This window comes from Musa acuminata, chromosome BXJ3-8 (genome assembly GCF_036884655.1).
Source record: "Musa acuminata AAA Group cultivar baxijiao chromosome BXJ3-8, Cavendish_Baxijiao_AAA, whole genome shotgun sequence".
In the NCBI taxonomy this organism is placed as follows: Eukaryota; Viridiplantae; Streptophyta; class Magnoliopsida; order Zingiberales; family Musaceae; genus Musa; species Musa acuminata.
The window spans coordinates 12,396,264-12,412,915 of record NC_088356.1 but is presented as its reverse complement, the minus strand read 5'-3'; the positions used below and the strand labels follow the sequence as shown (position 1 = coordinate 12,412,915).

The 16,652-nt window shown below is 40.3% G+C and overlaps 1 protein-coding gene across 2 annotated transcripts; it reads left to right on the top strand.

Annotated features, from left to right (window-relative positions):
- The first annotated feature begins 1,137 nt into the window (after positions 1 to 1,137).
- On the top strand, positions 1,138 to 16,043 carry LOC135583705 (uncharacterized). Of its 2 annotated transcripts, none has more exons than XM_065161955.1 (8): positions 1,138 to 1,544; positions 10,364 to 10,503; positions 10,614 to 10,713; positions 10,779 to 10,877; positions 12,972 to 13,319; positions 14,971 to 15,063; positions 15,138 to 15,344; positions 15,445 to 16,043. In XM_065161955.1, exons 1-8 carry the CDS (start codon positions 1,185 to 1,187, stop codon positions 15,706 to 15,708), a joined length of 1,611 nt encoding a protein of 536 aa, XP_065018027.1. In that variant the 5' UTR covers positions 1,138 to 1,184; the 3' UTR covers positions 15,709 to 16,043. The 2 variants fall into 2 exon arrangements, with proteins under 2 accessions (XP_065018027.1, XP_009413262.2); XM_009414987.3 differs by having other exon boundaries at positions 15,423 to 16,043.
- The last annotated feature ends 609 nt before the right edge of the window (positions 16,044 to 16,652 follow it).

The window sequence follows — 16,652 nt, the reverse complement described above, 5'->3', positions numbered from 1 at the left end:
TCAGAAGATTGGACGTCGGGTTGGAGGATCGATCGACATATCGATAGAAGGCTTCGAGCCATGGATTCGAGCATCGGGCCAAGAAGAGCGGATATTGCGCTAAGGATATCGAAGTTGCGGAGCCAACTCGTCGATTGGGCAATAGGTTGCAAGAGAGGACGATGCGCCGAAGAATCGGACGAAGCGTCGAGGGATTAATGACATGTCGGACAACATGATTCATGCTTAGTATTAATTGTCTAGATCGAAGTATGTTTTACATGTGCAGGATTAACTACCATAGCAAGGCATGAAGCAAAATGAAGTCTCAGAGTCAAGGACGCGATTTCGTTGGGAGTTCGAGAGTTCGTCGGAAGTCCAAACATTCGTCAGAAGTTCTGTAGGAACCAGCTGAGAAGTCTCGGAGCTTGCCAGAGAAGCTCATCAGAACTCGCCAAAAAGATCGTCGTGAAGTCTAGGAGCTTGCCGGGAGTCCGTTGGAACATTGTCGATTGATCGTCGGAAGTTCGTCGGAAGGTCACCGAAAGCTCGCCGGAAGAAACTAGACTTACAGACTTGTTTAGCTTAGAATATATCTAAGGAATCATAGTTAGCACGTAATTATGTTTGGATTTGGGTCAACCCAATTAGGGACCAGTTGAGCCCATATAAGAACTGTGTTGGGTCCAATGAAAAGGTCCAAACAGTGCCCTAAGAGGTGACATCGTCGTGACATAATCTCCGAAACTATGTCAGGAGATGATACCGTCGATCTGGGTGATGATACCGCCCATACAACCTCCGAGAGGCTGCAGGCGGTGGTACCGAACCTCTCCATGTCGTATGCGTCAAGATGTGTATAGCTTACGTGAGAAACAACATTTCCAAGCCGTTCGATGATAGGAATTGACAATATCAACTTTTCGCTAAAATAGGAATTGATAATGCAAAAAAAAACAGGAAATTTGTTTGTTTCCTTAACCAGAGCATCACCGCACCACATCAGACCGTAGCGAGGACTTATGACCGTTCGATATAAAGCCCGAACAATCGAACGGAAGATCATTGCGTTGCAGAAATATTATTATGCGATTATTTGCATCTTGTAAGCCGCAGAGCACGCGCGCCCTCTTCCGTCTTGGCTTTTATTAACTCCGTCAAGAACTCGATACAAAACCGTGCATCGGCCACCGCCGCCGGATGCCATGTCGCTGCCCCCCTCCGCCCCCTCCGCCGCCGCCGCCGGGCCCGATCGGCTTCCTTCGCCGCACCCTGGCGGAAGCGTCTCCTCGGAAGCGGCGGAGCGCCGGCTCCGGGAGGCGGAGGAGAGGCTGAGGGAGGCGATCGAGGAGTTGCAGCGCCACCACCACGCCAGCCGGGATGATTCATTCGGTGACGGGAAACCCTGCTGCGACCACGCCGATGAGTCCTGCATCGCCCACGCCATCGGGAACCTGTGCCAGAGCTTCCTGCTCTCGTATGGCGTTAGGGTTGGGATTGGTATCCTCCTCCGGGCCTTTAAACTCGCGCGGCGTCAATCTTACTCCTCTATTCTGGACCTCAAGGTAATTTCCTCTCTTTTATCTCTGATAATCCTTCTCGTTGAGTTTTTTGTATTAGTAGATTGTGAGCATTCTCATATGACTCTAGCAGGGTTGGGTCTTACTCATCCAAGAATCAGTTAATAAAACTCTTAGATTATAATAAACCCCACTTAGTCATCTCTATCCTATAAAGAAAAGTGGCTAGGGTTTATATTTGAGCCTTTTAGCTTCTTAGCCACCGCCCCTTTTTACTGGGTTGGTCAGTTAGGGTTAAGGGTAATTCACTTAAGAAGCAGTCCCTAGGGCTAAGGTTTGGAGCCCTATATAAGCATGTAACCCGTCATCTTTTGTCGTAGATCAAATCAATCTATTGTCGTTACCTCCAATTGCATCAGAGATATGATATTCTCCTATCACCAATACATAATTTTTCATTTAAAATACCAAAAAGAAGTCTTTTTATATATCTCATACTACGAATTTATTTCGTTGTAAAAGTTATCATCTTTGCGAACGAAGGATTGTTGCAGAAAATTTCAACCGCATATTGTTGTCTTTAAATCGATCTATTTGTTATCATTTTTGAACGAAATTTCTTATACGCTTCATAGATCGTCTTGGCTTCCATCTGAGATTGATCTATTGAGGAATTCATCTCTAAAACGTTCTTGTGTTGCTGTAAATTTTCGTCGCAAACCGTTAGAATTTTTCGACGAGAATTCTGCTATCGTAACTTGCACCGATTTCCTTACTGTTATATTGCTGAAATCTTCTTGATCAAATTTATCATCATTGTTGTTATCTAAACCGAGATTTTGCTGTCAAATTCCCTCCTCAAATCTCTCGGTTTCTGTTGGAAATTTCGTTGTGAAATTGAATTTTTCGACGAGAATTCTGCTATCGCAACTTACATCGATTTCCTTGTTGTTATACTGCCGAAATCTTTTTGATCAAATTTGTCATCATTGCTGTTATCTAAATCGAGATTTTGTTGTCAAAATCCCTCCTCAAATCTCTCGATTTTTGCTAGAAATTTCGTCTTGAAACCGTTGTTTCTTCGACGACAATTTTGCTCTTACATAACAACCACAAAACAAGCTTAAACCGCAAACACTTCTCTCAACTAATTTATACCTTTAACCCGACAACAAAAGAGAGATTTTAACATTACAGATTTGAAGGCATATACTATGACATCTGAAGAGGCAATCAATGCTAAATTCGAAGCCTTCGAGAGCCGAATGGAGGATAAGATTCATACTCTTTTTATCGAACTCAGTTTGGGCTAACCACCGAGCCCGAAGAAATCACATCAAGGAGAGAACTCTGACCGAAGAGATGACTTCCAAGAGAGGGGAGGCTTTGTGACCGATCCCTACTATCTACGCATGAGGGTGGACTTCCCTAGATGGGAAGGAGACCCGATTGGTTGGATCTTGTGCGCGGAGCGATATTTTCGGTACCACAAAACCGCAGACGCATCTATGGTGGAAATTACGGCTATACATCTTGAAGGGGATGCCATACAATGGTTTAACTGGTTTGAATACACTTATGGAGTCCTCTCATGGCGACAATTCAAAGAAAGACTGTTAATCCGCTTCGGACCAATCGATTACGAGAACATTGACGGACAACTAGCAAAGATCCGACAAACCTTCACCATTTTGGAGTACCAAACCAGGTTTGAAAGGTTATTTAATCAAACTCGTGATTTGTCTGAAAAGCAGCTATTTGAGACCTTCATTGAGGGCTTGAAGCCGGAGATCCGGGGAGAAGTTAAAGCGTGACAACCGTACATGCTTATGACAGCCATCTCTTTCGTACGACTTCAAGAGGAGCGATTGAACCATGAAGCCCGGAGAACTAGGGTCGCTCCCCAACCAACAATACCGAAGCCCTCAGCCCCCCTACTGTCAGCCTGGCCCCTGCACCATAAAAGTTGACAAGAGAAGAGCTTCGGGAGCGATCTGCGAAGGGGTTATGTTAGCATTGCGACGAGCCGTGGAGCCGCGAGCATCGCTGTAAAAAATGGAGACTTCTTGTGATTGAACCAGTAGAAGAGGTTATTGAACATCTAGAAGAGAGTCTTGAACATGAAGAAGAAGATGCGGAAGAAGAGCCACAAACGACCGACTTTATGGTACACACGCTAGCCGGCTACTCAAACCCGTAAACGATGAAAGTTGGAGGCCTTCTCAAACAACAATCGATCACTGTTCTCATCGACATGGGCATCACTAATAGCTTCCTAAACAGTAAGGTTGCTGCTCGGATGGCGCTCCACATCGAAGGTTGCAGCAAGTTCGACGTAAAGGTCGCCGACGGCAGAATCCTAAAGTGCGACCAAAGATGCCCGCAGGTGAAACTATTATTGCAAGACCAAGAAATTGTCGCCAACTTCTTCCTCCTACCAATTGATGATTATGAGGTCGTGTTTGGCATAGAATGGCTGACGACGCTAGGTGATATCTCTTGTAACTTTTTCAAATTAATTATGAAATTCTACTGCAAAGGCAAACAGATCATCCTACGTGGGAAGCGCAAAAGCAACGTAACCATCGTTTCAACCCAACGAATAGAGAAAGTTTTACACAAGGTAAATGGTGGCTTTTTGATGCATCTCCAGCAGCAACCAGAGGGGAAGAAAAATATAAATTGAAGATTAAAATCTCGCCCAATTGCTTGTTGAATTTGTCGACATTTTTGCTGAACCGCGCGGTGTTCCTCCTACTCGGCAACATGATCATCGGATTTCAATTCTTCTACGTAAACCACCAGCGAACACTTGGTCGTACCGTTATCCTCACCTCCAGAAGGATGAAATTGAAAAGATTGTAAAGGAGATGCTTGAAATATGGGTGATTCGGCCAAGTTGCAACCCTTATTCCTCACCAGTGCTACTTGTACGCAAGAAGAACGGAACTTGGTGGATGTGCATCGACTATCGAGCTTTAAATGGCATCACTGCCAAGGACAAGTACCCAATACCAGTGGTGGATGGACTTCTTGATTAGTTAAAAGGAGCTCGAGTCTTCACGAAGTTGGACCTCCGATCCTATTACTACCAAATTCGGGTATGTGAAGACGACATTCCAAAAATTACATTTCGCATATATAACGACCATTATGAATTCTTGGTAATGCCTTTTGGACTCACTAATGCTCCTTCAACCTTCCAAAGTCTCGTGAACAATATTTTTCGGAGCTTTCTTCGCAAATTTGTGCAGGTATTTTTCGATGATATTCTCATTTATAGCCCTTCTCTTGAGACTCACTTTCAGCATTTACAGGTTGTTTTGACGATCATTCAGGAGAATACCCTTTTTGTTAAGCAACCAAAGTGCATTTTTCTTCAACAAAATGTAGAGTATCTAATATCAGAAGGAGTGATGGTAGACCCAACAAAAATTGAAATAATGCAGGGCTGGCCGAAACCTACAAACATGAAATTACTGCGCGGGTTTCTTGGACTAACGGGCTACTACCGAAAATTTGTAAAGGGCTATGGGAAGATCAGTGTACCCCTCACTTCTCTACTGAAAAAAGACGCCTTCCAATCGTCGGACAAAGCCTCTACTGCATTCGACAAACTTAAGACAGCCATGACGACGACTACGGTGCTAGCGCTACTAGATTTCAATTGACCCTTCATTATTGAGGCTGATGCATCTGGAGTCGGAATTGGAGCCGTTCTCATACAAGATGGTCGACCACTCGTATACACCAATAAGGCGTTATCTCCCTCCCATAAAAAAATATCAATATATGATAAAGAGATGCTCGCCATTGTGCACGCAATAACGAGGTGGAGACCCTACCTGATCGGCCGACGATTTCAAATTAAAATCGACTATAGAAGCCTCAAGTACTTTTTGGAGCAGAAGATATCATCCCCTAAGCAGCAAAAATGGGTAACTAAATTTTTGAGATTTGATTATGAATTTTTTTACAAAAAATGGAAAGAGAACGTTGTTGCAAATGCACTCTCATAGCTACCTGAGCAAGCTAAAATTTCAGTCATCTCCCTTCCTACCACTGGCTTCCTCGAGAACTTTAGGGAGGAATGAAAGAAGGATTCAGAGATCAGTAACATCATAAAAAAATTGGAAGAGGATCCAAGCGCAATATCCTACTACACTTGGGATTCGAGGGATCTACGCTATAAAGGTTGCATTGTACTTATACCGGACTCCCCTTATATCAAAATCATCCTGCACAAAATGCACTCTACACCTTCAACATGGCACTTCAGATTTCTGAGAACCTATAAAAGAGTGAAGCAATTTTTTTATTGGAGAGGGATGAAAAAAATTATTTCTGAATATGTGGCATAATGTGATGTGTGTCAACAGCAAAAGGGTGAAATAGTGGCGAGTTCAGGGAAGCTACAACCACTACCCATATCGGACTCGGTGTGGACTGATATCTCCATAGACTTCATTAAAGGGTTGCTACCTTCCAAAAGTAAAAGCACAATCCTCGTGATGGTTGATCGACTTATGAAATATGCTCATTTTTGTGCTGTGCGAAATCCCTACACTACTGCTAGTATTACTCAGATTTTTATAGAAAATGTTGTTAAACTGCATGGGATGCCAAGGCCCATTGTAAGTGATTGTGACAGGATCTTCACTAGTAAATTTTGGACCGAGTTATTTCAGTTACAAGACACCAAACTCAAGATGAGCACAACATATCATCCACAAACTAACGACCAAACAGAGGTGGTGAACAAGTGTTTAGAGACGTACCTTCGGTGTTTCGCTAGTGACCGGCCAAAGGAGTGGGTGAAATGGCTTCCCTGGGCCGAATGATGGTATAATACTACATATTATTCATCTACAAGATGTGCCCCATATGAAGCACTGTATGGTCGGTCGGCCCTTGTGATTCCAAAGTATGTAATTGGCTCGGCCAAGGTAGATCAGGTCGACCAAGATTTAATTAACATGGACAAACTCCCACAGCTGTTAAAGGATAATCTCTCTACCGCTCAAGCCAGAATGAAGCAGCAAGCCGACACACGACGAAGCGAAAGAGAATTTTCAGTAGGAGATTGGGTTTATCTTCGCCTACAGTCATACAAGCAACTTTCCATCAACACACGAGCCTCCATGAAGCTATCCCCACGTTTTTGTGGGTCCTATCAAATCACAGAGTGTATTGGAGCCGTGGCGTACAAACTTAAATTTCCTGAGGATGCTAAAATTCACCCTGTCTTTCACGTGTCATGCTTGAATTCCAAGTTGGGAGAACACGAGTCACCCCAGATCCAACTGCCCAACACCACTGATGATGGAGATATTTAAGCCCAACCACAAGTCATCCTCGATCGTAAAATCGTGATGTGTCGTTGACGTCCCTCTAATGAAGTACTAGTGCATTGGAATAATTTACCACTCGAAGACGCCACATGAGAATCACATGAGGAGCTGAAGACTCGGTTCCCTGAGTTCATGGAACCTCAGCCTTGAAGATAAGGCTGATTTTGAGGAGGGGGGGGGGGGGCTTGATAAGACCCTAGCAGGGTTGTGTCCTGCTCAACCAAGAAGCAGCTAATAAAACCCTGTGAGATTGTAATAAATCCCACCTAGCCGTCTCTATCCTATAAAGAAGAGTGGCTAGGGTTTATATTTGGGTCTTTGGGCTTCCTAGCCGTCGCCCTCTTTTACTGGGCTGGTTGATTAGGGTTGAGGGCAAAATGGGTAACTCACTTAGGAAGCAACACCTAGGGCTAGGGTTTGGAGCCCTATATAAGCATGTAGCCTCCATCTCTTTGGGAATAAGATCTATCTACAATTACAATCATATGGCCGACTTCTAGAAGGGTGGAACCAAGGTTCGCAATACCGTACCGTACCGGTATTTCAACCTGGGCTCGGTACCGGTACGGTACAGTGTACCGAGCGGTACACCCAGGTGTACCAAGCACTGCAGCACTGCTACAGTGCACTACAGTGTTACTGTAGCACTGCTACAGTGCGGACCGGTACCGGGCGGTCCGCGTACCAATAACCTGTCGGACCGGTACGTACCGCCCGTATCGGGCGGTACGGCTTGGTACGGCAGACACTGGGTGGAACCCCTATAGCGTTCCAAGGGTTGATCCCCCTCGAAGATCAATATATATAGAATTCCTCTGGGGTTCTATCACATTCCGTGCTTGTTATTTTGCCAAAGTGGGATAAATTGTGATTGAAAAAGGCAGCATACGGTATTCACTCCTTAACTAAGCTTTAAGGGGCAAGTTTTACTTGACATTTCAACACACACATGCATTTCCGCCTGACAACCCCACCCAACCGGTCATTTTGCCACCCACCCTAGAAGGTAAGCAACTTGATTGATCTGCGACAACTTTTTAGGAAGAGGAGGTGACGAGAGCTATGTTTGGCACCATGAAGCCTAGGCAATCTGCAATATACTATAGACAGTAGAAGAGAAGGCAAGCTGATTTGGCGTTACAAAAGGGATAGAAGTTGCACTGCTAAAAACTACTACAGGACCTTAGTCTGATATGGTGGAGAAACCTGTGAATTTTGTGCAGGGTGAGATAGAAGAAAAAATGCAGGTGCCGAATCTTGCAGTGGGTTCGGAATGAATTTTTGAAATCAGTTGTAGAAGCTACAGGTGCCAGACAAAATTAAAGTTTCACCATGGCATTTGGCCCATGATGTTCTGCCATCAGGAAATGGTCAGTGCTTTGAAGTGTTTGTCTCAGATGTGGAGGAGCGTTCAACACTGCACGACCTGCTACATTTTGCTGTCTAGTTTTGGAAGAGGTTTGGGCAGGATTGGATTTTGCTTTCTTTATTGCATCGAAGCCAACTGAAGCTCTTGGCCCTAAGTTGTTTCAGTCTGCTCAAAGAGAAAGAGAGTAGGAGGATCCTGATCTGTGCCTTGGCAATTTTCTCTGGAAGAAATTAAATTTGAGCTCGGGAAGAAAGCTTGCAGCAAGGGGTAGAATGTTAACCATTTGAATTTTGACTTTAGGAGATTAAGGACAACCTGCAACTTAATGGGATTGTATGGCATTGTAGTAAAGATTGCTGACCCACTGCATATAAGTGATGGTAGTATTGTTTAATATTGCTGGAAAGGAGTAGGTTTCGTGGCATGTGATTTCAGAGGCTAGTTAATTGGAGGCAAATGCAAATGTTTTCAGGAGCCGGTGGATTATACTAGCACAAAAATCTTTGTGCCAATGTTTAAATATCAGCCAGACTGGTACATGTTCAGTATTAAACAGTCTGACGACTCTGACCAAATACTGATATTGAAATGTATAGCTTGATATGGTACATATACAGTTGATGTTTTATTATTTTATTTGATAATACCAGTCTGTACAGGTCACTATCCTCCCCAGTATATTAGTGCTGGACTGATCTGATAGGTCATCTGAACTAATTTCTAAAACTTGCTTTCCTCTGCTGTAAGGATTAATAATTGCAATGGATATTGGTCTTAGGAGAATTGTAAATCAGTGTGATCCACACCTGGTATGTCTGTGATCATGTCTAAGGAGGAGAATTTTTCATTGTTTGGTTGCTGTTTGGTGGAGTGCAAGCAGCTGATGTTTGTATTCTAGGAAGCATCTATCCAGATGATTCAAAAAAGAGCTGAACAGATGTCTTATTTCTGATTATTTTGTCACTTCCATATCTCTTTCTTGCTTACTATAAAAATTTTTGGGAGTGAGAAGAGGCAGTGGAGCAGTCTAAGATTTAAAGTGAAGGTGTGATGAAGATTGAAGAGAAACTCATGTGGAAAGTTGGCCAGTAATGAGAGAGCAAAGGAGAAAAGTAGATGGAGAGGGTGCAGGATGAGGCTTAAGTGGCAAATTGTCCCTTGACTTGAGAAAAAATGAAGTTGGAGGAACCTGAGTGGGGGAGAGTGCCTCCATTGCCTTATCATTTAATGAAAGGCTTAGACCGTTGCATCCATGACGATGATCATCATGATTTCATATTTAACGTATGAAAGAAAATGTATAAGGACAGAAGCCAAACAAATTTCAACTACTACCTTAACCATCAGATAACCCATCTCTTGACCATCAGATGACCCATCAGATATGGACATATCTGGCTAAACCTGCTTGCCAATATTCAGTGGATGCTTATGGAGACTGTATAAGCATATGCAGCATTGACAGCATCACATGTATGTTTATGCTTTTATGCTGCATTTTGCAAGACTTTTTTGCCATGATCTAGGTGAATGGAAAGGTTTTTGCTAGTTATCAGTTATGGTACTTACAGAATAGGGGGAAATCCTTTGTAATAACTGACAAGCTTCTGGTGGACAAATATTTGAGATTTTTATGGATTCCAATCATGATGGATGTCTTGGATGAAGAAGAGTCTCATAGGTTGAGATACAATTTAGCCCTTAGGTGTAACACATTCAACATGCGCTATTGGAACTAAAAGACATCATTTTCTTTTTTCCTTTAAGATTTTGTACTAGACATGCTAAGTGCATATGCCGTGTAATGTGATTGCACGCCATTGTATAGTTGCTCTTTTTCTAGCAAAGGTGTGTGCTTTTTTCTGATATAATAAAAAGTTTTATAATCTCTACGTGAGCACTTGATGCAAATTCAAGTTAGGAGTTGATATTGTAAAGTAGCATGTTGTATCTGAGATTGGCTGTGACATTGCATGCTATCTCATATATTCTGTGAGATCTTATTCAAGATAGTGAAAGCTCCACTTATTGTTTCCTATAGTGTAATTGTCAAAGGTAAATTTTTTGGATACTTTGCAACAATTTAGATGAATGTAAAGTAAAAAATTTATTAATAGATTCTTAATGTTTATTTTGCTGTGCAGCAACTTGTTTCAGAGAAAGACTTGATTGTAAGAGAAGAAGCTTGCCGTGTTGGATTGCTTTTTGGTGGTTTTACTGGTTCTTACCATGCTCTTAGGTGCTTCTTGAGGAAGTTTAGGAAGAAAGAGACACGATTTAATGCGTAAGTTCATTGAGATTCAATGCCTCACATACTGACACAAATTGCTTAATTATTACTTTTTTACTTGATTGCTCAACCATATTAATGACTTGGAGCTCATGATGGATCAGAATACTAGCGGGTTCAGTGGCAGGGTTATCCATATTGGCATTGGATGATCCAAGTCGAAGGCGTACTCTTGCTTTATATCTTTTAGCTAGGCTTGCACAGGTAGTTCTTAACAAATGATTTCATATTGATTCTTTTAACTTCTAATCATCAGCTTATTTTGGCAGTGTGCCTATAACTCAGCCAAATCGAAGAATAAGTTTCATCTTTGGGGAAGTCACTGGAGACATGGAGACTCTTTGCTCTTTTCTTTGGCGTGCGCCCAGGTGATTAAACCGTAGCATGAACTCTCTACTTCACTTGAGTGTGTGCTTTTGATAAAGTTGAGCAAATATATGTTTGAATTTATACTGATAATGAGGATATAACATGATTCTTTAGCAACAAATAATATTTTTATTTACTTATTTAGGCTTTTTAATGATTAGTAATTGGTATAGCTATGGTCTGAGTATGCATATGGGACATACCTAAAGTGTTTACATTTGAAATATATACTCAGAAAATGACACCAAGAATGAGAGCATTTAAATACCTGCTAAATGGCTACCATTTTCTTTTCTTTGTTCTACCATCTTACGTAAACAATTATCTTGTAATGTTCCAATGTTTTGGGATCAGCTGCATGCATTTTTTGCTGTCATTGAACTCCGTAATAAGTAATATCCTAAGTTAATTAAAAGCATTTAGATCTTTATTTATAGTTTCAAATGAAGTCTTCTTAGGTCTCACTCTCTATCTCTTGGTGCACCAGATACTAATTGCTTTATGTCTTATTACTATAGCGTCTATAGGTTTTCTTAGCATATGTTCGCACAATCTTAATTGACTCTATCTTATTATCTTCTATTGAAGCTACACCTTATTGTTTACAAATTATTTTTTTAGTAACAGATGTAAAAGCACAAGAACATGTTTACTTTTTGTACCCTTGTGCATGTTCCAATACATGGATTAAAATCTCAGACCGGTGCCAATATTGATTGGTGACCGAACCAGTAGGTGCCTGGACATATCCAGTGTTGAAACCAACCGATACTGCCTGGAGAAGTAAAAGTGAATGGAGAAAGAGATATAAAGGGCACTGGGCATCATTGAGGAGGTAGCAACGACATCAACGAGGGGAAGGTGAAGGTAGAAGAAAAAGAGAGAAGAAAAACAGCTGGATACATGTCAGATATTGGGAGTTTCAAAAATAAAAATAAAGGAAGCAACAGGACTGGTACTATTGCTAGGTACAACTAGTTACCATTTACTTTATCAGGTGGTATACCTGCTAAAATAACTTTACTGAATGATACATGTGATATGGAACCAGACTGGGAGATTCCATCCAGTCAACACACCTGTTGGCCATTGGACTCATAAATGCTGAACTGTATGATCAGTACAATCAGATTAAAAACCTTGGTCCACCAAAATGACTAATCATTTGCAACAAGAAACATGCTTATGCCGTCTTCCATAGTTTGTATGCAAAGTGTAAGCAGACTAGTGCAGGATTTGCAAGATCTGACTGCAGTATATAGTAGGTTGTGACTGCTGTTATAACTGAGTGGTGATATATTTGACTAGATTTTTTGTTGGAACAATATAGTTGCAGTATTAAGACTCTGGAAGTGATTTTTATTCATGAAGTGATCACAGCTAAATAGAAAAATAGATAATCAATAAATTGAGGAATCTAATACTTGTTGCAGGATTGATGATTAGTAAATGATTGCAGTAAGCTGTTGAGTAAACTTGCAATATGACCTAATGAATAGGCAGGTTAAAGATTAGGTAAGAGATAAAACAAGGAGATAAGAGATTAAATGAGAAAATAGAACTAATAATGGAACCAGATTGACACAGAATGGATTCTCTCAATAATTCATCCAAAATTCATGCATTTTAAAAAAGATAATATTTTCTCTACTTCTTATTGTTACTGAATCTGCAATCAGAATTTTGTTAAGGTTTAAAAAAATATGGCATGGTTATATCTTCTCTGATATATCGTTCTCTCATAGACTAGCGCTGGAACATGGATCCGTACAGTATTTGCATCCTGACTGCATAAATGTTCAAGTTGCTGCTTTATTTACATTTCGTGCAATTCTTTGATGTAACTAACATTTAATGAACTAAGCATCCCATGTAGTGGTAACACTAGCAGATCTTTGTGAATTAGATGGTCGAGTAAACTTGCTGCTTTGGCTACAATTTAATTTTTTACTTTTTATTTTATGCTTCCCATTCATATCTGCTTTCCTATTCCTACAAGGAGTATCATCCAATGATTTTGGTTAATGTTTTCTCATTTGTGAAATATAATTTAATTAAATAATCATATACTGAATGGATTTACTTGTTTTCAGGTTATGTATGCCTTTGTAATGAGACCTGAGAGCTTGCCCAAATCATACCAAGATTTTATACAGAAAACTGGACCAGTAGCAGAGCCTGTGTACAAGGCAGTTAGGGAATGTTGTAGAGGTGGCCCTATGGATCTTGTTTCTCTATCAGCATACTTATCAAACAAAAAGGAGTTCAGCTCTATGAACTTGATGGCAGATCCTTCCATTGTTCCCTGTTCAGTAATACATCCCGACACAGAGTCTTGCCTAGTTCACAACGGCACTGCTGCATCAGAAACATTTAGGAAAACATTCCCTCTTTATTTCTCACTGACGTTTGTACCATTTGTTGTTCTTCGGCTACAAAAGGTACTGCACTTAAATGGTTTCAATCACTATATACTGCACGTATTTGTGGGAAATTATCCTAGACACACTCAGTAGTAGTGGCTGTTGCAAATTAAACCATGTTAGTGATGCTGAAAACTATTTATTTCAGTTTCCATTCCAGATAAGGCATCTAGTGTCCTTGCTTGAATCTTGTGTATGGTGGTTTCAAAATGTATACGTGAGAAAGTATTTGTATGCTTGATAAACCTGACACATATTGCATTTATCTAGTATTATCTGAAAGTTCACATATATGGGTCATCTGCTTTTTCTGTATAAGATTTTTAAGAAGCCTGTTATTGTTGACCTTTTATCTAGATACAATAACCTCAGCCCTTCTGGCTTGTAATTAAACTAAGAAGTATGAGACTTTAATGGATTATAGTCTTGGGAATCTTCAGCAATAATGCATCTTGAGAGACTGACTAAAACCATGTTGTGGATATCTTGTGGTTTAGTATAACATATACTTGAGTCAATGTTTATCCTTGAGGTAGTAGATGGAACTGATGTTTATATATCGATGTCTAGGTATATAGGCCATGCTTTGGAGAAAGCAAGCACACATGCTTTATTGGGGAAAGCTAATTTTGAGTCTTGTCCTTTCAAACTTTTAGATGGAGGATAATAGATTGATCCTTTTTAATTTTCTTGATCATTTCAAACCCTTGTAATTAGTTATACTTTTTGTGCATTTGATATGTGGATTTTTTCTTTTAAATTTCATTATCAGATTCCAATAAACATCCTTTATTTTGAACATACAGTATCCGTTGTGTCGCATTATGTTTGACACTGTTATGGACACTGGAACTTGGTTATATATTCTCACCATAAGTTATAAGCTCTGAGTTTATTGAAAATTTGGACAATATAGTCATTGCATCAGAAGAATTATGGCTGCTCAAAGGTGTATGATCTTTCAAAATCTAGCGTTGAAGCTTCTAGTTAATCACTATAATCATGCTAGAATGCACTTGGAAAGTAAAATGGTTAGTTCGACACATTATCAGAGACAGTTTGGGCAGATGTAAGTCCCCTAGAAATTCTTCTTTCCTGTATTGAGTTCATTGTGAAGTACGTAGCTAGATTTGCATCTAAGCAAGATTTTGTGTTTTTAATGATGGCTTCTCATTTCATTTTGGCTTCAATGTTTATCACATTTCTGATATGCTCTCATCAGACAACTCCTAACCATACCAATTTTATTTAATGAGAGGATATTCTTGCTTGCTTGATCCTAGCCTATGATTGATAATGTAGATTCTGACACCATTAAAGTGGAATAATAAGTGGCTGCATTGTGTAAATCTTCTGAGTAGTCTTGTCTTGACCATGAACTTTTATTTCATTCTGGAGAGGATTATCAATTTCTCAGTGTTCTCAGCTAGAGTTCTCTTTAATTATTTGGGAATGAGGAGAATTTTTTTGTATGCAGAGGACACCTACAGTAGCTTCCTTGTGATCATATGCTTTATTAGCTTATGGTGTCTAATCTATAATTTGTGATTTAACTCAATAAATTATATGCATGAATATCAGTACCAAAGTCTCTTTCATATTATAGCCAATTAGATTGATCTTTTACATTTATTTGGCATGCAAATCTCTCTATTGAATAAAACAATAGTTCTTGGAGTCTCCTGCTTGGACATCTTGGCGTGCTGTTCTGGGTGCTGTGCGCTCAACATCATTCTTGTCTGCTTTTGTAGGACTCTTCCAGGTAGTTATTCTTAATTGAGTTTTTTTTTCCTGATTATTGATTTAGTACGTAATCATTGTCTTGGATGATACAAGGCTGTTGTTTGTTTACACCGAAAAGTTGCGAGTAAAGATCACAAACTTGTTTACTGGATTTCTGGTGCAATAGCTGCTCTTTCTGTTCTTATAGAAAAGAAAGCTAGAAGAGCGGAATTGGCCCTTTATGTGCTTCCAAGAGCTGTGGATTCTTTATGGTACATTTCAGTAAACCGTCATTTCCTTCCTCATATTAAGAATGCAGAGGTATTTTAAGTCCGAACTTCACTGATAGTTGTAATTCTAGTACGTTTCTTAAGAATGAACAAATTGTTACTCATGCAGCACAATATAACTGGAATGGCAGGTTGCTCTTTTTTGTTTGTGCATGGGGGGTATCATGTTCTACCTGGAAAATGAACCAGACACTATGGCTCCATTTCTGAGGGGACTCATCCGGAGGTTTCTTGCAAGCAGAATAAGCAATCCGAGCCCGTCCCCCAATGCAAACACGTCCTACTCTTATTTACAGACTCTGGGACCCATTAAGAACCCGGAGCCACAAGAGAGCAAGGACGGTGAAGACACGGCACCAGCAAAATACAACCTCGAGTCCATTCCTGGACTTTAGGAGGAATGAAAGAGTTTGGCATTCCACCTTACCTATCCTATTGGAGTCGGCAAAGGCATTCATCAAAAGTAGCAACTGTCTCATTTTTTTGAACTTTTTGAAGGATGTATGGTTCATTTGTTCCTAATATAGAGCTTCCCACTCTCTGAACCATAAAATAAAAAGGAAGCGGGAGATGATAATGTTAACCGGATCCTTCTTTTCTTTCATTTATTCTTCTAACTCGTGATATTTTTGTGAAAGGACAGCAGGTAGATAATGTAATAGTTCATGATCATGTTTGTACACACGCCTGATTATATATCTTAAATATGTCCGAGTACTGTTATCCTGGATGCTACTGGCAATCTTGGTCGAGTATCCGTGTGTATATTGGGACATTAATGTCGAAGAACAATTACCATTTTTCCTGGCTGATCACTGACAACATAATTGTGAGCTTCAGTGGCTACCGAGACAGGGGGTACATGAAGGCGACTCGAGTAGAAGGAAATGGTTGGTTCGAGTACATGAATTATAATCTGCATTAACTTTGACTTTTACCCTCGGGTAAAAAGGTATAGAGGAGTACAGATGGGATTTGTAGGTTTCTTAAGATCCGGATATCTAAAGTGCTTGAAGAAAGGTCAATCTTCTGTTTTGAGAAATTTTATTTCATTTCATACTTGTAGGAAATTAAGGTTAGAACATTTCACGCACTTGTATTTTCTATGTAATAATTACTGCGCTTCATAGATAGCATGCCAATGAATATTCATCTGACTATTCGTTTATGATGTGTATTGTTGGAGAACACACAGCTCATATCTTTTTGAAATTACTGTGGAACCATCGCCTTGCATGTATTTTTGGTATATCATATCGCCAAAAGTCAGGTAATACAACTTACGATAACTGTCACGTAGAATTGGTGATCACATTAGGTATCAAATCGTTTCCTCTGC

What these genes read in the sequence shown, in the direction of transcription:
- LOC135583705 (XM_065161955.1), top strand. Translation starts at nt 1,185, where the DNA reads ATGTCGCTGCCCCCCTCCGCCCCCTCCGCCGCCGCCGCCGGGCCCGAT. An exon ending in TTGTTCTTCGGCTACAAAAG is followed by an intron (nt 13,320 to 14,970) that starts GTACTGCACTTA and finishes ATAAAACAATAG; the next exon opens with TTCTTGGAGTCTCCTGCTTG. An exon ending in CTCATATTAAGAATGCAGAG is followed by an intron (nt 15,345 to 15,444) that starts GTATTTTAAGTC and finishes CTGGAATGGCAG; the next exon opens with GTTGCTCTTTTTTGTTTGTG.